The 21371-nt window shown below is 44.7% G+C and overlaps 1 protein-coding gene across 3 annotated transcripts in view; it reads left to right on the forward strand.

The window, feature by feature from the left end:
- LIPC (lipase C, hepatic type) overlaps positions 1-11624 on the forward strand; it is a 68517-nt gene extending 56893 nt beyond the window's left edge. For all 3 annotated transcript variants that reach the window (XM_039491688.1, XM_039491687.1, XM_039491689.1), the window contains 3 exons: positions 5797-5917; positions 7392-7610; positions 10241-11624. In XM_039491688.1, the coding sequence (XP_039347622.1) occupies positions 5797-5917; positions 7392-7610; positions 10241-10364 (464 nt within the window). In that variant the 3' untranslated portion in view covers positions 10365-11624. The remainder of the gene's footprint in view (positions 1-5796; positions 5918-7391; positions 7611-10240) is intronic.
- Positions 11625-21371: the final 9747 nt, after the last annotated feature.

Consider the following 21371-nt stretch of genomic DNA (forward strand, 5'->3'; position numbering starts at 1 on the left):
GTGGTATCGTCATTAAATCATTTTGTCAGGAGCTCACTATTTGAATTTGGAGAGAAAAACACATACAGAATTACAGCAAATACTATTTGGGGGGGGGGGGTGGAAATAGGTCTGATAGAGAATTGTGGAATAGAGGCCTGTCTTCACTATAAAAATGGTCAAGGGACCTGGTTACATACTAACTACAACATGGGTTCTCAGCTTTGGGATTGAGACCTCCAAGAGGGATGGGAACAGGTGTCAAGGGTTCAAAGCCACCATAACCTTTCCATATTGCTATCAATAAAGGAAGTCCTGGAATGGAAGAGGTTAAGACCCACTGAGTTACAACACAGTGAACACACAATCCCATCTAGTAGTGTAGCTGGGCCCCATGTTCCCAAACAATGCTAAAAGTTGGGTAGGCCAAGTCATTAGCATGATCTGGAAACACAATAAGATCCCGTCTACACTGGAAGACAGAATCGGGTTTAATCATGTCCCAGGGCTATTGTGCTGTAACCATGTCCACTGGCATAATTGCTTTTGTAGTGTAGATGGGCATTGGGTGGGAGTTTGAAACAGTAAAGTAAACAACACACCCCTTTTCATCACTCCCAAGGTCTTTGGTGGCATCCGATTACCTCTGGAAATCAGGATTGAGTCCTCCAGCCCAGGTCATTTCTTACAAATAGTTCTTACAATAGTTAAGATGACTTAACTGCAGGTGGCAGCAGGGGCGGCTCCAGGCCCCAGCACACCAAGCGCGTGCTTGGGGCGGCATGCCGCGGGGGGCGCTCTGCCGGTCGCCAGGAGAGCGGCAGGCGGCTCCGCTGGACCTCCCACAGGCGTGCCTGCGGAGAGTCCGCTGGTCCCGCGGCTTTGGTGGAGCATCTGCAGGCGTGCCTGCGGGAGGTCCACCAGAGCCGCGGGACCGGCGACCGGCAGAGCGCCCCCCGCGGCGTGCCACCGTGCTTGGGGCGGCGAAATCGCTAGAGCTGCCCCTGGGTGGCAGATACACACCATCCCATTCCTGACCCCCACAGCTGTGTGGGGGTGACAGAGCATTAGATAGTCAGGGGCAGCCAGAGTAAGAGAAGGGAAGGAAAGGCAGAGGCTGGCAGCTTGGGGAGGATGTAGGAGGAGGCACCAGGACGGGGGCGGCTCCAGGCACCAGCACACCAAGCGCGTGCCTGGGGCGGCCTGCCGGTCGCCGTGAGGGTGGCAGTCAGGCTGCCTTTGGCGGCATGCCTGCGGGAGGTCTGCCTGTCCCGCGGCTTCGGTGGCCGTTCGGCAGTGGGTACGCCGAAGGCACAGGAACAGCGGACCTCCCGCAGGCATGCCACCAAATCCACGTTACCAGCGGACCTCCCAAAGGCAAGCTGCCGAAGGCTGCCTGAATGCCGTGCTTGGGGCAGCAAAATACATAGAGGGTCCTCCCCTTCCCCCTCCCCTCGACAGCTCCTCCCTGTAGCGGGGCAGTTACCCCACTCCTAGAAAAAAGGCTAGGCTGATTGGGGAAGCAGACACAGTGGGGCCATGCCCCAATCAGGCCATACCTGGCCCTGTTATAAGGGCTCAGGGAGGAGCTGGGTCAGTCTCTCTCTAGCTGCGGAGAGAGATGGACCTAGATACTGGGGAGAAAAGGGTACCTGGAGTGGAGCAGTGCTGCGGAAAGGCTAGAGGAGCTGGGGAGCTCCAGCCTGGCAACTCCCTAGGCTGAGGCCTTGGTAAAGGCCTATGCAGGTACTGGAAGGTGCAGCCCAGGGATAGGCAGAGGCAGCTGATCTGACCTCCTTGCCAATGATGAGTGGGCATGAGAGACTGCAGTTTGCCCCAGTGAGTGGGGGTTAGATGATGACTGTCAGTAGCCACTGAGGCCAGGTGGGTGAGAGGGTTGGGGGTTCCCTTGGGAGAGGAGACCAAGAGCTTGGTGGGGTACTGCTGGGGCAGAACCCTGAGGTAAAGGGCACTGGGGTCCAGGAGGGACATGGGGGCCAGCGACAGGTGAGACACCGGCCACCAGGAGGCACTCCAAGTGCTGGAGAGCTAATTCCCAAGGCAACCAGCAGGAGGCACCATGCCAGTGAGTCTCCTCAGGCTGTTGCCTGCATCACAGAGCATCCAGCAGCGTGGGAATTGCAGGGAAAAGTCTGTACTTCAGGAGATTCTGCTCTGACTCCACAGATGCAATGTATGCCAGCGTCTGTCTGGCCCATACTGTCTCACATATTGTTAAAGAGAGCATGAGAATTGTCTGAAGGAGATAATGTGTTCAGTCCTTTTCCCTCCTTTCAGAAATAAGCTATTTATTACCACTTTGGATGCTAAGAGGTTGCCACAGGGAAAGGAGACACCCACATGGTTTGCACATCCCTAGAACAAGCTCTGCTTATGTACAGAACTCTTGAATTTTGCTGCTTATACTTTGCAGTCTGATGTCCCCAGTGCTCAATGTGTAATTCAGTGTAATCCTTTCACACGTTTTTTGGGTTCTTTTGAAAGATTTTTGGAAACACTTCCTCTAATCCTAGTTTAAAATGCATGGCATTTACTCCAAATGGGGAGGCTACATGCACAGCTCTGTCTCAGCAACTCAGACTGGACTGGATTTAATCCATATGAAAACAGAAAAAAGTTGACATTTTCTGAATTTCCTATTTTATTTTTAATTATGTGGAAAGCTAATGGTCATGGAGCACATCACTTACCTCTGGACAGGTGCCTCCTCCTGGTCATTCTGGGGATTAGCTGGAGGCCAATACACCATCCGTAGTCTGCACCCCATCACCCTTTCTTCCGCAGTCCACCTGGAACCCCTTTCACAGTGTCAGGAACCACTGCATCCTCTTCATGGCTCAGTTCTCTAGCCATGTGACTATCCGTGTTCCCCCCTTCCGGGGGAGTTTAGTTCCTAGTCCAGCCACTTCCCCAATGGTGACTGCAGTCAACTGTCCTGCTACTTCCTCCAGTGACGAGTAGGAGGGACCCAGGCCTGCTCATGACTATGGGCCTCAGCCAGGGACCCTCCAAATTGCAGTCACTTACTGCAGTCCTTTACCTCTACTATTGCAACATTTCCCTAGGCCACTTCCTTGCGGCCACAGCACCCTTCTCAGTCTCAGCAGCCCATCTGGAGCTCCTTCTCTTCTCCCCAGGTTCCTGCCTGCATTGCTTTGTCCAACATGCTACAGGATTGCAGCTTACTCCAGACACAGTGCTCCCTCCTCAAGCACCAGGAAGCTATGGCCCTGCTCTGCACTGAGGCTCTTTTTATATGGGCCTGCTGGGCCTTCAATGGCCCTCACAGCCCTTCTCCTATTGTCTGCTTTTTGCCACAGCCTCTCTAGGGCTCTATTAACCCCTTCCTGGCGGATGCCCCATCACACTGCTCAAAATATATTTTGACATTTTAGGAGCCCCTAAGCAGTCACTCTTCACTTGTTCTTCAAAGCAAAAATTTATTTTGGGTCAGCATAGTAAGATTACCTTCAGGATCCATGATTAAACACTGCTTTTATAGTAAGGAATCTACTGACAAATGTGCCTTGGCAAAAGAAAAGATCATTGGTATTGTTTTCTTACTGGCATCTGGAACTCTTTTCTTACCATGAGCCTTAACTCTCTTGTTCCCATTGACTTGAATTTCACTTTTAAAGACATTTCAGTTCCTGGAACTATTCCTGATGTAAAAAGAAAAAGCCAAAAGACCTTCGGGATATCAAAAGGTCAATGTCTTAACAAGAGTTTTCTTTCATAGTAGACTGCAAAACAGTCTAACAACTGTGTAAGAATCTGTATCAAGTGATCCTGAAACACTTTCCCAAGAATGCTGTAAAGATCATGTGAAAAATTCAGACAGAAAATAATTAAGAAGCTCAGTGTTATACTTCCTCATAATCTTAGTTTCTTTATGAAACTGGACATTCTGTTCAAGTTAATGACAGTATGTCCTGGAGTGAAAGCTGACCTGGTTTCATTAAAAGGATAGCAGTTGTAAGAAGATAACACATTTATAATAGCGCCTTTCATCCTGAAAGATCAACGAGTTATACAGACAGCATGTATATATGTAGAGGGGTCACTCGCCTACCACTGAACTGCAGCCATTCTGTGCAAGTGATGTACACATCAGTTTTAAGGGAGGGGAGTGAATACCTTTCCACACTAACTATCAGGCAGTATTGGGTAATAGTATGTAATTACCTGATCTGTAATTTGACCAGGAGAGCAGGATAAACACCTGTAACTCTTGCTAAATGTGTCCTGGAAGCGTGAATGCCCAAAATTAGTCAGGACATCTGTTACAGGTCTTATCCAGCAGATGGCTAGGAAAAGAACAACCTTCATCCAGTGGGGACAGTGAAAGGGTTTTTGCCTTTAGCGTCTGCTGAAATATGTTAGTATTTAATAACATGAACTTCCTTCCCAAGTCTCCAAGATCAGTGCAGGTCCAGCTTTAATTTTACATGGTTATGAGCATATCATTTGTAAGAGGTGCAGTCTGATCAGTGTGTCTGATATACAGTGTCAGTGGGTTAAAATGATAGATTTGGTGTTTAGGGATGGATGGGTTTGGATACTTAGCCAAACCAACCAAGGAACCCATTCTATCCACCTCTCCGGCCTCTAGGTGCTGCTCCAAGCACCATATAGGAGCCACATAGAAAGGGTAAAGTGCCAAGGAAAATTCCCCCAGGCGCACAGGATCAGATAAGACTGACAGAAGCAGACCTATGCTGTCCCCTTTCAAGCCCCAGCCTGGAGGGACGGGCCTAGTGAAGGAAGTAGTGTTTGCCCATAGGGCTCAGTGTTATAGGAGATACCAACAACTCATGAGTGTTATGTTTCTTAATTTAAAGCCAGTTAATGTATTGGGGGCAGACGGAGAGTCATCATGCTCAGAAATCCTCTGATAGACCGTACTATATGAATGCTTTCAGCAGCTGATAATGGCTTTTCCACAGTAAACGAAACTACTTCTGTTGCCATTACTTGTGACAGGCTGACCGGGCAGAGGATAGACAAAGTTGGGCATTCAAAGCTGTATGGCACAATTTGCGCACACAGTCAGACAATGATTTTCTGCAATTTGCTACATGTGAAAACTGCATATGACACATATGCTGCTGCTATCTCAGCCACTCTTCTCCACAAATGCGTCACTCCTTCAGTTCAAAGGCTTTCCCAAACCCTCTTCTAGAACCCATCAAACCTCAAAGAAGTAATGACATATTCCTTATTGTAATGTGTTGAACAAAGTCATATTGTGAACAGATGCATGTTAAGCACAACGTATCATTATGCTATCAAGAACAGTCATCTGTTTTGCTGGGAGATGTTCCAGCGGATCACAGTGAGCAAGGCTGACATCCAGAAGAGAGTTCTCAATCCACATGACTACTCCACTGCCCTTCCCAGTCCACAAAAGGATTTCTATCTATACAGCTGTACAGAATCCAGGGAGGTCAGACCAGGAACTGCCTGCTTACTCTGTGTGACATACATCAGAAATTCTCAGAATTAAATCTTATGAAATCTGAAAGGTTTCCCACAGAAAACTCCCCTCCACACACACCCATTTCCCCTATGCCACTCCCTATAAAGAGAGCCGCGGGGACCCAAAAACCTGTTGGCTAATGCTGTTTGGCAATGATTGACAACTGCTAACTTTTTAATGGTGACCAATGCATTTAATAAAATAAATAAAAGGGAAATGATTTTCAAGTGTCTGCTCTGAACTGCAAACTTCTGCTATCACAGGAGTATGCTGCCTGTATGACCATGACTCACCTTGCAATTTCTTCTTCTGTGCAGTTTACCATTATCAATTCAAGATACACTTCATCAATGAAATTCAAGAGAAGCAGGTAGAACCAACTTTTACTGTCTCTCTGACAGGCACTAAAGAAGATGCTGAAAATCTCCCCATCACACTGTGAGTACTAGACCCAAAGTCCCTATTTTATGGTGGTGAAAAATGATGCCACATTTTCTAGATACAAGCTCACTTGTATAATAAATATGCATCATTTGTTCTGAATTGCCTGGTTTAGTACAGTCTTCAATAGAGATGAACTGAAAATCATGCAAAAAAAAAACTTTTACAATGTTCATGCAAGTCTTGATATGAAAAAAGCCACTATAAAATGAACTAGTCAATCTTAGAAGTTTTCTTGAACATTGAGTACAGCATCCTGTACAGTTAAGTTCAGTCCATCCCAGTGTGAGCAGTTGTAGAATGCTGGGTCAATTTTGTGCAGTTAAAAGGTGATCTAACTTGAATTGGGAGGTTCACCGGTATGGGTGGCTGTTGTCATGAGTCTAGACAACATACAGAGATACTGTGCAATATCTTCTTATGCATGCAAGAAGGAGAAGAGAATAGAGATAAGAGAAGAATATATCCCAAAAGGTTCCTCTCCCACCAGGCCCTTAGCCAGCTAACCACAGAGATAAAGCGTTTGTGCATGGAGTAAAGTGAAAGACACACCGCTAGCACACCCCACTTCCATTGCTATATGTCATGTAGACTTGACCATTACAGAGAATCTGAATTGATGTAAAAGCAAATGGGAACTTGGGAAGGCCTTCCTGGAGAAATACTGAAACATCTGGTGTAGTTCCCCGCAGTTTAGAGAAGTTTAGGGACATTTCTAGAGGGATTTTCCGCAAAATCTGGGTGCTTTGTTTTTCCACCCAGAGGGAGAGAGAGTTGGGTGCTGCTGGTAGGACAGACCTTCTTGTAGTGAAGAAGAGGCACAGAGGGACTCTGTTTTGGGAAATCTTTTCTCCTCCTGTCAGGAGTTGCTGCTGCTCCACAAATAATCCAGGCTCCTCCCATTGCAATCTGCCATGTTTGACAAATCCTCACACTTCACCATCCCTGGAGGAGCTGTGATTCCCCCAGACCAAGGAGAAGGGAAACTCCTTCTGATTTTAGCAATGGAGGGGAACTGCCCCCACCCACTTTGATCCCTACCTACAATAACAAAAACTGAGTCCATCAAGTAAGGTCTTTGAGGCAGGGACTCTCTTTGTTCTGTGCTTGTATAGTGCCTAGCACACTGGCGTCCTGGTCCGTGACTAGGACTCCTAGGAACTACTGCAATACAAAGAATAAATAATGTCATCGGTAGCTCAGTGGCTAATGTACTGACCAGTTTGTAAGTGGGAAGAGTACAACTTTATTTTAATAGTAAATGCACCACTGCTGTAGAATCTTGCAAGATTGTTTACAGTTAAAACATGCAGGAAGAAAAATACATTTTCTTCAAGTGTGGTTTAGATATTAGTGTCATCTGCTCTACCTCTTCATGTGTAAACCATAGATAGACCTATAATCCAGAAACTGTCATTCACACAAACACATTTCCGTGTCCAGAACACTTTTGGTGGTTTTGCTTTTACAGCGTTGAAGGCATTACAGGAAATAAAACCTATTCCTTTCTCATCACTCTGGACATCGACATTGGTGAGCTAATGATGATCAAATTCAAATGGGAAGGAACTGCAGTTTGGGAAAATATCTGGGACACAGTTCAAACGATCATCCCCTGGACAAAGGGCAACCGTCGACCAGGACTTATTGTAAAGACAATAAGAGTCAAAGCAGGAGAAACACAGCAAAAGTAGGTGTTACAGAAATTTTTTTGGAATAATTAAGGAGCAGTGTGGGCAGGGTGCTTCACATCATGCTCAGAAGTGCAAGAGAGGAGGAAGCAGATTTCAGAACTATGCAGTCTCCTGGCTGATTATTCATTACATTAATTTAACGCATGAAGACTGTTTTCTGATAGACTCAGTAGATTTTTCTCACATTAGTTTCTTTTGCCCTGGTTCAGTCTTGGACAGATGAGCTACTACTACTGTGTGTGTAGTATCAAAACTTGTGTGGAGGCCCCTCCCCGGTTGGATAGTGTGTTAGTGAATAGTGGAATTTCCATGGTGGGTGAAGCATACACGTACAAAGATACTGGAGAGGAAAAGCACCACACATCACAACATCGATTGCTCCCAGTGTTTGGCAGTCACTCCTGCACTCTATGCTGTCATTTTTCTGGTGCTGTGATTAATTGTCAGGCAAACTGTAAAATCATTGCACTTTGTTTGCTAGGAGCTAGATTTTCTTGAGTAAAAACTTCCAAATGCAAGGCGAGGTTTCATGGTTTTCAAGAGCTATTACATCATCCCCCATAGACAAACCATTACAGTACTGGTAACATCAGTGCTTATATTTGTGACATTGTCTTTAGAACAAAGGAAAATTTCAGCCAGAAGACTGCATAGTAATGTTTTTAATGACTGCCACTGCTTTAACCCCTTGAGAACTAGCCATTTTAATTAATGTTAAATGGAAACAAATTGTCCTACTTTGCAGAAGGCTTCAACCCTGAAGGGACAATTATATTGGTCTTGCTCCACAGAGGTCAGGAAAGACCTCACCACCACCAATGATATCTGTTGCAGATCATTGAGGGTACCCCTACTATCTGCAGAGCCATAGTTTCCTGGTGCTGATTTGAAAGAGGGATTAGATGAGTGATTTAAAGAAACTTACATAGTGCTTCAAACCTGAAGAAAAAAAATTATACATTTACTTGACCAAGATCTTGGTGCTCCTTTTGCTCTTACTCAAAGCATTTGTTTTATAAATATTTTCCTCCTCACAGAACAGCATCTCTGTCATAGAGTATTAATCCTGAGTTTGACATCTCATGTTGGTATGAGTATGATAATGGACCTAATTCAGAATTGACTTAGCTAAGTTAGCTGCAGGATCAATTGGAGAGTAAGATGCACTGGGTGTGACAGAGACGTGGTTCAACCGGAGTTTTGATGGTTTAAGAAAATGTATACACAATGTGAATGGAACATGTGTCTGTCCCATTTGAAATTCTTTCCTAAAGAGGAAGGTTCCTCCCTGATACTGTTGTGTGTGCCAATAATGTGCTGCAAGAGGACTCTCAAAATAGCTCAAAAGAATTACACTACTGGTGTGCTGTCTAGGGATCCCCACTGCTGTAGATAAGGCAGGGGGGAGGGGGAGAGATTTGGCATCACAAAACTTTGTAGGTGGTTTAGCTACCCAATGACCTTGGCATTATTTTCTGTAAGTGGAATTGGATTTTGGTGTTGAGGTTGTTGTAATAGGGGCTGATGAGGTGCTATTATCTGTCTATGAAATCTAGAACTTCATAGGAACTGAAATAGTGCTTTGGGGTGAGTGAAAGCTTATTAGGTATTCTAAAAGGAAGCACAAGGAACACTTAAGGGGAAATCTCTTTGGAAAAAAATGTGGGGGGTGTATTTAAATAATTTACTAAAACTCCCTTGGAGAGACCAAACTGCATGAATTTAATCATTAGCATATTGGGAATTTTAGATTTTAAAATACTAGAAAAAACAAACCATATGTTTTGATAAGTCTTCCACTTTCCCAGGCACTTGAACAAACTGTTGACTATATTTTCATATCCATATTTTTCCCATTTTAATCATTTAAAACATCTGTTTGGAATGGTTTCATGTGCTAGATTTTCCCTTCGTGTGGAAGAGCGGGACACGTGTCAATGAATGCTTTTTCAACAGTGCTTCTTAAAGAGCGGAGAAAGGATGTTCAAGGATGGGCTAAGCTTTTATCTGCCTTTGAGACCTCATCCTCACAGCCTCAAAACGTTATTATGGCTGCATTTATACCAAGATATTTTCACTAAAATGTCCATCTATTGCTATTAATATTTCAGCATCACACATGGTAGCAAGAGTGGGAGAACACTAGTGTAGGGTCCAGGCAGCTGCTGCTGTTTTAAGCACCATATTATCTAACTATCAGAACAGATCTACCATGACCTGGTTTATGCCCCTAGTGGCCATCAGCACCTTGCCCTTACTAGCATGCCACCATTGTGGCATTGATTGCTAAACAGACAGTAACGGCAGTGGAGAATTCTATCAAAAATTTCCTCATGAAGACAAGACTCACAAGAACTAGCATAAAGTTTGGAAGTTCAGAAAGAACATACAGAAGCAGTAAACTAAATACATAGGAATCACCTGTGCCTCACCTATTCCCCCTTACCCTGCTCTAAATACGCTGTTGCCAGATGCACATTCATAATTAAAAGCAAATGAAAACAATTAGAGATCTTATTTAAAAAAGCAGAAAAAGGAATTGAAGCCAAGAATACTATGGGGAACAGAACATTTACACAAAGAAATGTCCAGAAAAGATAACTTACACTTTGTGTTTTCTATTTAGAATGACGTTTTGTTCTCAAAGTGTTGACAACGTGCACCTGCATCCAGCCCAAGAGAAAACTTTTGTGCGGTGTCCAAACAGCTCTCGGCGACTAAAGAGAAAATTCAGAGTAACAAGAACATGAACAGAGCTGCCCGTCAAGCATTAGTAAAATCCCACATACCTACGACAATAGTTCAAACATTTTAAATATACCAAGTTTAACAAAAAATAATGTACACTGACAGTTCCAGAGGGAACAAGACAAAAATCAAAATTTTATTTTATTTTAGGGATATAACAGTATACTGAAATATGCATTTTATTTGTCCTTAAAGCTGTTCCCAAACAGATCAGCTTGCAATTTCTTAGCCGATATCATGTGTTTATATCTAAATTGCTTTGAAATGTGGGAAGATAAAACCTGCTCAGTGGAAATGCAAACATGATTACTTCAAAAGACTCTTGCTAAAAGCTGACGTTGAATGCAGGGCAGATTTCTTGTTGCTGATTCTTTAAAAAACAATTTGCTTTCCAACTAGACAACTTGGAATAACAACAATTTGCATACTGCAAGGTAGAAAACAATTTTATTAGCCACAAAACAAGTAGTTCACAGGCTCCATGGCTCTAACCTGACTACTATCAGCTATAACACAGTTGAATTACTTACTAATGAACTTGGTGTGTTAATCACTTACTGCAAAAATATTCTTATTGAAGAGAGAAAATTCTCACTCCTATAGAAAACTTTTATGATCTTTTAACTGAATAACCTGCTAACATTCATGAGCTAAGGAGTTATGAAGGTGACAGGCTCATCCTTCTTGTCTGATACCCAATAAAACTTACAGCGTTATGAGCCAAATAATTGTACCTTTAATAACATGTTTCCTGCAAGTTTATTCTATTGGAAAATGCTTTGCTGTTCAATGTAGTGACAGAAATATTTTAAACTAATTTGCTTTAAAGCAATGCTTAGTGTACTAAAGCACATTCCAGCTGATAGTCCTATTTGCAGTCATGTTCAGTGAACTTCTGCACATAAATCCTTTTCACCATGCTAGTGTAAACTCTAAAGTTATGTTTTAGACTTAACATTTTCACGTAGACTAACATGATTTACAAATGAAAATTGTAAAACTTCAGCCATCTTCATTACATTCAGAGAATTATGAAAATTCAAGATTATGCATTTCTGTTATTTTCTGTAGCAATAGAAAATATGGAAAAAAAAGATTTCCTCAGATAATTGTTATTTTCAGTTTATGATTGCATGTGGTAATCAGAAAAATAGTGTTTTGACACTACATTGGTCATTTGGTTATGCCGGAAATCAAGATTTATCATTACAAGTTTGTTCTTACTACTGTGATGTTTAATTTTATTAAAGTCTTCAAGGAATCTGAAATGTTATTCTCAAATATTGAAAAATGTTTATGGCTGCTGGTGGTCACAAGGGCTGAAACAAGCCATATCATCACACCAAAAACAGAGAAATGTTAATAAAAATACACAGACATTACAAGTCAGGATGAAAGTGAGGATATTGAAAGATGTGGGAAATCAACAATTTAGGCAGATCTACAGGGCGGGTGCAAGGATGTTTCGTGCCCTAGGCGAAACTTCCACCTTGCGCCCTCCCCCCCGCCCAAGCTCTGTGGCAGCCCTCCACCCTAAGGCGCCCCACTCATGGCAGCTCCCCCCTTCCACCCTGAGGTGCCCCCCCCGTGGCAGCTCCCCCCGGCCTGGAGAGCCGTGCGGCAGCTCCCTGCCCCAGCTCACCTCTGCTCCGCTTCCTCCCCAAGCACGCCAGCGCCACTCCGCTTCTCCCGCCTCCCAGGCTTGCCACGCCAATCGACTGTTTGGCGCAGCAAGCCTGGGAGGGAGAGAAGCAGAGCAGGGCGGCGTGCTCAGGGGAGGAGGCAGAGCAGAGGTGAGCTGGGGTGGGGAGCGGTTCCCCTGCGTGCCATACCTCCCCTTACTTGCTGCAGGCGGAGCTTCCCACGCCCCCCTGCCCCAGGTCCCTCCACCTAAATGACGACGACGACAGGGCGGCCAAAGATCTGGCCGCCGCCGAAGGACCTGAAATGCCGCCCCCCAAATGCTAGCACCCTAGGCGACCACCTAGGTCGCCTAATGTGTTGTACCGGCCCTGCAGATCTATCAATCTTTAAATTAGTGAGCGATTACTAAGTGCAGGTCTACACTACAAAATTACGTTGATATTCAGCTGCCCCAATAATTAAATCACTTTTGCATGTCCACACTACACTCTTTGGGTCAGCAGTGCATGACCTCACTACCAGTGCTTGCATCAAGGCAGAGAGCAATGCACCATGGGTAGCTATCCCACTGTGCAACTTGCTACCACCTAGCGCAGGGTATTTTGGGAAGGGATTGCAATGCCTCCTGGGGGCAAACGAGTTGTGCATGGGTGACTGGGAACATGCTTTCAATGTCTCATGATGCAGTTTTCTCTATCCCATAATTTTATCTGCATCCCATAATGTTTCGCACCTCTTTTCAAAAGCCCCACAAACATGCGTGTCTGTCATCACTGTGTGAAGCATGGATCCTGCACAGCTCTCCACTATTGTGATGAGTGGTGTGTGCACAATGCACCTGATCATGCAGTATTTGAAGAGCCACAGGGAACATGATGATTCCTTGGAGGCTAATTTGCTGTGGGACATAGAAACAATTCAAGGTTGTTGGCATTCACAGAGCAGCTGCAGATGGTGCAGCAACACCAAAATGAGACCTGCTCTGACAGTGGAGAAGTGAGTGGCAATCGCTGTGTGGAAGCTTGCAACATCAGATTGATTCCCCACAGATGGGTCGCAATTTGGAATTGGGAAATCCACTATGGGTGTTGCCGTGATGCAACAGTGCAGGGCCATCAATTGCATCCTGCTACGAAGGACTATGACTCTGGGCAATGTGCAGGACATAGTGGATGGTTTTGCAGCAATGAGGTTCCTGAACTGCATTGGGGTGCTAGATGCTGTGTGTATCCCTACTTTGGCACCGGATCACCTTCCCACAGAGTACATCAACTGAAAAGGCTACTTTTCTATTGTATTGCAAGTGCTGGTGGATTACCGGGGATGCTTTACTGACATTAATGTGGAGTGGTCAAGGCTGGTGCATGATGCACACATCTCTAAGAACACAGGACTATTCAGAAAGCTGTAAGCAGGGACTTTTTTTTCCCAGACCAGAGGATTACCATTGGACATGTTGAAATACTTTATAAATACAGGGGAAAGAACTTTTGAAAGGGAAAGAACAGTCATTTTCATTTCACAAACACATACACCAACTCTCTCTCTCACAGGGCAGTGCATAGGCGCCAACTTCCCCTCTTTCCCGTGGGTGCTCGACCCCCCCTCTGCTCCTGGCCCCAACCCCACTCCACCCCTTCCATGAGGCCTCACCCCTTCCTGCCCCCATTCCAACTCCTTCCCCAAATCCCTGCCCCGGCCCCACCTCTTCCCCGCCTCCTCCCCTGAGCACACCACATTCCCACTCCTCCTCCCCCCCGGAGCATGCTAACACTGCCAAACAGCTGTTTGTCGGCGGCCGGGAGGTAGGTAGGTGGAGGAGCAGGGACACGGTACGTTCAGGTGGGGGGGGAGGAGGTGGGGCGGGGGGGAGGGGAGCTTGGCTGCCGATGAGTGCAGAGCACCCACTAATTTTTGGAGCACCTATGGAGTTGACATCTATGGGGCAGTGCGTGTGCAGCTGTGAATATCTGTTCTCTCCCCCGGGATGGAATGGTAGGGTAGGGCAGTGGCCCCAGACACCATGTGGAATGGGGGGCTGGGGCATGTAGGGAGGTCTCAGAATGCCCCCGTTCTCTATAAGCTGCAGAGGGAGGTGAGCACAGGTCTGTTGAACATGAAGGTCAACAAGGGTCTCCAGCATGTCTGTTTACTGCTTGAGAAGTGCTAGTATCTCTTGCTGCACCTCTCTCTCCTTTCTCTGTGCTTTTCTCCTATCCTCTCGATCCCTGTCCATTCTGTCCACAAGGGTGATCCTTCAAGCCCTCTGCTTGGTATCCGAAGCACCAGAGGCTTACAAGATCTCTTGGAACATGTCATCCCATGTCCTCTTCCTTCTCCTCCTTATCTGGCTGAGCTGCTCTGCTTGTGTGGTTGGAGAAACCCTCTCAAGGCCACATTTCCACTTGCAAAAGATACAATGCACAGAGGTACTATTGTGAGTGTTTTCACAAGATCAACAGAAACTTGGTATATACACTTAACTCGCTCGCTCGATCCACACAAGTTACAAACACTATATTCTCACTTCTCCTTGGGATTCATGCAGCATGGCTGCAGTCCCGGGGCAGGGGGTGGGGAGGTTGGAATGATAAAGCAGGGTAGCTCATGGGCATAAGCATATGCAGATAGGGCAATTGAACTGAATACTGGCACCGTTTTCCACAGGCAGTGGTGATTTTAGCTGACATCTCACTCCTGAATGGAGGCTGAAAGGGGACAGCTCCGGCACATGTCCAGCTGCAGACCAGGTCTATATGCTGCTAGCCTGTGTGCTGCCGTGGTGCCTGCTTAATAATTGCTGAGTGACATGGGAAAGTGTCCTACCACAGCAGAAGAAATAAGTCAGCCCTCCCCAGAAATCTTGCAGACTACATCCAGGAGTCTCCTCGAGATCTCTATGGAGGATTCACAAGACATACCAGTGCACATAACAGGGCCGCCCAGAGGATTCAGGGGGCCTGGGGCAAAGCAATTTCAGGGGCCCCTTCCATAAAAAAAAGTTGCAATACTATAGAATACTATATTCTCCTGGGGGCCCCTGCAGGACCCAGGGCAAATTGCCCCACTTGCCTCCCCACCCCGGGCAGCCCTGGCACATAAACCAACTCGTCTGCAGGGCCCCCTCTGCCTAACTGCGCAGAGGAATGAGAAGCAGATAGCGACTCTACCTCCACTGGTTATTTCACTACCTCTTCTAGCACGATTAAAAAAAGAGTAAATGAACAGATGTGCCCCTTAAATATCAAAGCAAGCTGCACACTTACCAGAAGTTCCTTCCCCTGCATCAGGCTCACCTATGCTGGACGGTAGGGACAGACCAGGCTGCTCTGGCGTCAAAAACAGGTCCTAGCTTGCCGCACCACTGGATGCCCCCGTCACCTGTACCCCATAGTCCTCCTCTTCCTCTGTTCACTTCAGGGGCCTGTGACTCCAGCTCCCCTAAAGTATCCACGTGGCTCTTGGTGGTGGTGGTGGTGGTAGTAGGGTCTGTGCTGATGATGGCCTGCAGCAATTTGTAAAAGCGGCACATCTGCAATGGTCAGCCTCTTTTGCCTTCTGGTGCACCTGCCTTGGGTCCTTGGGCTTTCACGCAGCACTGCTGCGGTTCCCTCTTGTAGCCCTCCCCTCCCCGTGCCCCAAGCGATCTGCTCATAGATATCGATGTTTCTACGTCTGAATTGGAGCTGTGCCTGCACAGCCTCTTCTCCCCACACCTCCAGGGGATCCACCATCTCCTGTGTACTCCACACGTCGGCAGCATGGAGCTGGCCTGGTCAGCTGGGCAGTTATTAGGTGAACTCTCCGTGCCAAGCAAGCAGGAAATGGAAATTCAAAAATCTGCAGGGCTTTAAAAGGGGAGGGGCTTGTATCTGTATCTGGGCAGCGGAGTTCAAAACAGTGACCAGAGTGGTCATGGTGGGGCATTGTGGGACACCTCCAGGAGGCCACTAAAGTCAACGTAAGTAACACAGCATCTACATTGACATTGTGTCAACCTAAGCACTATGCTTCTTGAGGAGATGGAATTATTAAGTTGGCAAAGTGGGTGAATTACATCAGTGGGAGTGACATTTTAGTGTAGATCAGAGGTTCTCAAACTGGGGGTTGTGAGTTGTCAGCCTCCACCCTCAAACCCCACTTCACCTCCAGCATTTATAATAGTATTAATATAAAAAGTATTTTTAATTTATAAGAAGGTGTGGAGGGGGGGTCACACTCAAAGGCTTGGTGTGTGAAAGGGGTCACTAACACAAAAGTTTGAGAACCCCTGGTGTAGATGCTTACAGAGTTAGGTCAACATAAGTGGCCTTGTGGCACTTTAGCTCTGTAGTGTAGACCAGGACTAAATGTTGAGTTTGCAAGATTTGCTGACAGTTCATGATCAGGGGACTAGACTAGGTGACTTTGAGGTCCCTTCCAACCCTACATTTCTATGATTCTATCTCATTAGCACTCTCAGGCTTTTTTAAATAGCTACCATTCATTTAAAATAAGCCCTGATCTTAAATTCAGAAACCAAAAGGGTGATAGGTAGCCAGGACATAAGCTGAAGCACACTTAACCGGTGAACAATACACCAATTGCCTTCCCTGAAAATACACCCAGTTCAGAAGCTGATCTTGCAAAAGCAACGACCACTGGAAATAAGACCTTGATTAGAAGAAAAAAGTCTGCCCAAACTGGCTAAAAGGGCTTTGCAGTTAATGCTGATGGGGACAGATTCTAACCCCAGGAAGCAAATCTTTGGATCTTCAATGGACACAGTAAGTTTTGTGCTTTAATAGGTCTCACTAAAAGAGGAAAGGTTAGACTTTGTTCAGCTCCTGGCACGAAGTTGTTTTTCGGTGCCAGTATCTAGGTCTGCAGAGATCCGACAGTCCAAAATTTAGCCTACGCTTGATACTCGTTCATGATCCTTATGGCTATGCCTGAATTTACTCCAGGCTCTGGCAGGCTATGTTCAGTCAAAATCCCTGAAGACCACACTCAAAAGTCATATCAAATGAATCATGCCTGGCATGGCACGATAAAAAGAATCTTAAGGCCAGGGAGTCTGCCCAGACCTAGGTGTAATGAAGGATCAATTGCCAATTGTTGTCAAGCACCAAAGCCACCAGGGCCAACGAGGCACTACTAGATATTAACTCAAGCTCTCACTTATTGGTAGGGCCCTACCAAATTCACAGCTGGCCTCCCCCATGAAATCTGGTCTTGTGTGTACTTTCACCCTATACTAGACAGATACCATAGGGAAGACCGGCATTTCTCAAATTGGGGGTCCTGATCCAAAAAGGGGGCTGCAGGGGGCAGGGTTTGCAAGTTATTGTAGAGGGATTGTGGTATTGCCACCCTTACTTCTGTGCTGCCTTGAGCTGGGTGGCCAGAAAGTGGCAGCTGCTGGCCAGGTGCCCAGCCCCAAAGGCAGCATCCTGCCAGCAGCAGTGCAGAAGTAAGGGTGGCAATACCATATCATGTCACTCCTATTTCTGAGCTGCTGCCTTCAAAGCTGGATGGCTGGAGAGTGGCAGCTGCTGGCCGAGGGTCCAGTTCTGCAGGCAGCAGTGCAGAAGTAAGGGTAGCAATACCATACCACGCCAGCCTTACTTCTGCGCTGCAGCTGATGGTGGTGGTGCCTTCAGAGCTGGACTCCCAGCCAGCAGCTGCCTCTCTCCAGCTGCCCAGCTCTAAATGCAGCACCACTGCCAGCAGCAGCGCAGAAGTAAGGGTGGCAATACCATGACCCCCCTCCCCCCAATAACCTTGCAATCACCCCACAACCCCTTTTTGGGTCAGGACCCCTATAGTTACAATACCATGAAATTTCAGATTTAAATACCTGAAATAATGAAATTTACAATTTTTAAAATCCTGACTATGAAATTGACCAAAACGGCCCATGAATTTGGTAGGGCCCTACTTATTGGATCTCTTGATTCTGTACAAGAAAAAAGCTGGTGGGAAAGTATATGAAAGATCCATGTGGGCAAGTCTTGGGAGACCCACTTTTTGGCTGAATGTTTCTAAGTCAGGAACTGAACCACTGACTTCTAAGTGCCTAAAGGCTCGTCTACACTGCACACCATGGGGGCGTGATTTCTAAAGCACGCTAATGTGTCTTGCACTAACTGGTCCATGTAGACCCTGCTGGTGCCCACTGAACATTCCTTAGGACACTTTAACATAGTGCTATGGAACTTGCAGTGTACACCAGCAGTCTACACAGACCAGCCAGTGCGTGAAAGTGCTTTAGAAATCACACCTCGGTAGTGCACATAATCCCAAGGGGTACACAAGCCCTCAGTTACTTTTGAAAATGGGATTTAAGCACTTATGAAAATTTTACCCCAAGTACCTGGAATTGAGACTTCCCACTCTAGCATGCTTTCCTTCAAAAAGTGAGATGATATATGGTTACCCACCACCTGTGAGAAGCCTTTATACCTCTAGGAAGCAGGACTGTCTAGACCTTTCAAATGTGATCCCATGCAACCAAGGGAAAACCAGGGGAGAGTTTACACATGAAATTTGGCTCATTGCACATAGTATACATCATCCAAACAGGCTTACGAGCAGTTGAATTTCCAGACAATTGTTACTTTTCTTATAACCCAAAGCTTGTGTATTCCATCTTAGAATAAAAAGGTTCTTCTGATACTTGTGGCTATCTGGTTTCCTAGGTGAATTATCTCTCTGACGGAAACAAAGTGGCTTTAAAAAAAAAAAGAAAACTGTACCTCCACTTTTGACATATCTATATGATAATTAAATCCACCTCTAGCTCTGACAGTGCTTTGACCATGACATGACCATTGACAGGAAATCTTTACTTCCCTTCCTTCCAGTATCATAAACCACTATACTAACTTGTATACAGTCTAGGGTATGCAGACCACGCAAATAGTCCATGGATCTGTTTCAACAGATAAATCTTAGGAATTTATAATGAAGGACAAATTTGGATGTGTACGCCTTACGCAGATCCAGAGAGGTCTTGCATTCGCTTAGACACCAGATGCTAGTGTCTCCATCTAGAAGTGTACATCTTTACAAACTACCTTTCTCTGAGGGGCTAGAGGTCCCACAACTGTCAATGCCTCCCCATGCCTTTTTTTTCCTCTTTTTTCTTTTCTTTTTTTTTTTAAAAGGAAAGTAAAACTGAATATATTCTAAAAAAGTGTTGGAGACAAATGGTCTGTGACCATCATATTGTATAGCCAAGTTCATTTAGTTCACCTTGACTGGATTTTTTTCAAGTCCAGGACAGGATAAAGAATGGCTTTTTTGATCAATTCAAACTGTAAATCTCCCTAGATTATCTTCAAAATTCAGCAATTTATAATTTTCTGTGACTGGGAAAGTCTGATTCTGCTGTTGTGGCTACTGGTGCTTCAAGATATGAAAACTATGGTTTCTACCTTCTAAACTATGATCTGAGCGTTGCTGGTAGTGTTGGATTGTACTCTGCCTTCCATTCTGCCTCTGCACCATAATGTGCCTCAGATCCATTTTTTTAGGACTTGCTTCTATCAAACTAGAAAGTTATGATAATTAAAGACATCCAGTGTTCCTTCTAGCTTCCTTGAAGGCTGGAAGTATGTTTGTGTTAAGAGGCTACTGAACTGATCTTGCTTTTAGAGCAAGGGCCCAAGGCTACAACCCAAGTACAATTCCTCTATAAGGCTGAAGTCACAGGCACCCTTTTGCTACTTCATATGATGAAAGGCACCCACACGAAAAAACTTAACAAATCTGCCACAAAAGCCACCATAATGGAGAACAGATTATAACAGCTGATTTTGGGTTTAGTGTCCAAGATATCTGTGTACATGGACCAACATTTTCAAACTTGTTTTTGTAAAGTTAGACACCCTAATTCCTCATTTACACACCTAAATAGTGGCCTATTTTCAGAGACCTGTGGGTGCACAATACCTTTAAAAATCAGGCCACTTCTTTGAGTGCCTAAAAGTAAATTTAGGGCCTAATTTCAGGAAAATCAAGTATGAAATATTTGGATAATATCAAGATCTGTACGGAGGCTGCTGAAGCCTCAGCATCAAGGAAACCTAGGCTTAGATATACTCAAGCTAGTGCTTTTAATCACTTTACGTGAACTAATGTTTCCTAGTTCTATTCACCTTCCTTCAAAATTAGTAACTTTCCCTTCTGCTTTCTTTATGTGAGATGGGAACAGTAATGAAAAAGTGAGACTGAGCCACTGATTCATAGAATCTTTGCTGCTTTGATTGACTAGATAAAATGTCATGTTAAAGGGAATCACACGAAGACCTTCTTTCGGACATTCACACCATGCTGGCTGCACATCCCCCTAAAGGAAAAAAAGCTGTTTAATGAATAAAAACATTTTAGAAGTATGAAGACAACTGAATTCAATTAGCAGATATATCCTGGGGAAATCAGATTAGTTACCAAAAATAAAGCCATTTACACACTTGTAGGGCTACAAGGACTAATTTAAAAGAAAACAGGAACCATGTTTTTAAGTGCTTATAAGTCATTTTCCCCATTTTCAGTTCACAGTTAGGCATCTAAATCCCTATTTAGGCACCTGAAAAGGTTATCTGGCTTCCAGAGGTGCAGAGCTCCCACTGATAATCTAATAATTCTTTTTGCACCCAACTGTACAATTTAATTCTAAGAGCAAGCAGTGATGTCAAAATCTTGAAAACAATACATCAAAGCATGCTCAGGAATTCCTCAGATCAATTGCTCAGTTGGAGAAAGAAAAGCTTCAAGCATATATTCCTTACACTGCACAACCTCTGAATGAAAGATGTGGCTGGCAGGCCTTTTAATATAAATCTTAGTCCAACCAGTTAAAAAAATAAATCTATTTTCAAAGATCTGTCCACTAAAAATTAAAAACTATCTATATTGACAGTTTTAACAGACCATAAAAATCAGATTTGCCAAGCACGTTTTGAAAACTTATTAGTTATCTTCAGTGAATTTTATATTGTCAGATAAAATGTGTCAGAAAGTGAATTTATTTTTCACAAGATCAAGCCAACTAAAGATCTACCTTATATACCTTCACAGTTATTAGCTTAATTTTTAAACATAACAGCAGAGAAGGAGTTTAAAATACTTTGATCAGAAATAAGAAACAGAATAAAGATAATTTTAGAGCTCTATCTTAAAAAGAGTGTTTTCACGGACAAATTTTCTTCTATTTACTGCATGAAGCTCAAATTGGGAGATGTGGATAACACTTTCTGGTGTATTCATAATGCAGTTATTCTTGTTATAATGGTATCTGTGGTGAAAGACAGAAAAAGTAGGAAGCAGCAGCATTTGTATACTCCTTTTGCTTTGAGTTAAAAAGTAGGCGAACCTTCAAG

Source organism: Mauremys reevesii, linkage group 10 (genome assembly GCF_016161935.1).
Source record: "Mauremys reevesii isolate NIE-2019 linkage group 10, ASM1616193v1, whole genome shotgun sequence".
NCBI classification, from domain to species: Eukaryota; Metazoa; Chordata; order Testudines; family Geoemydidae; genus Mauremys; species Mauremys reevesii.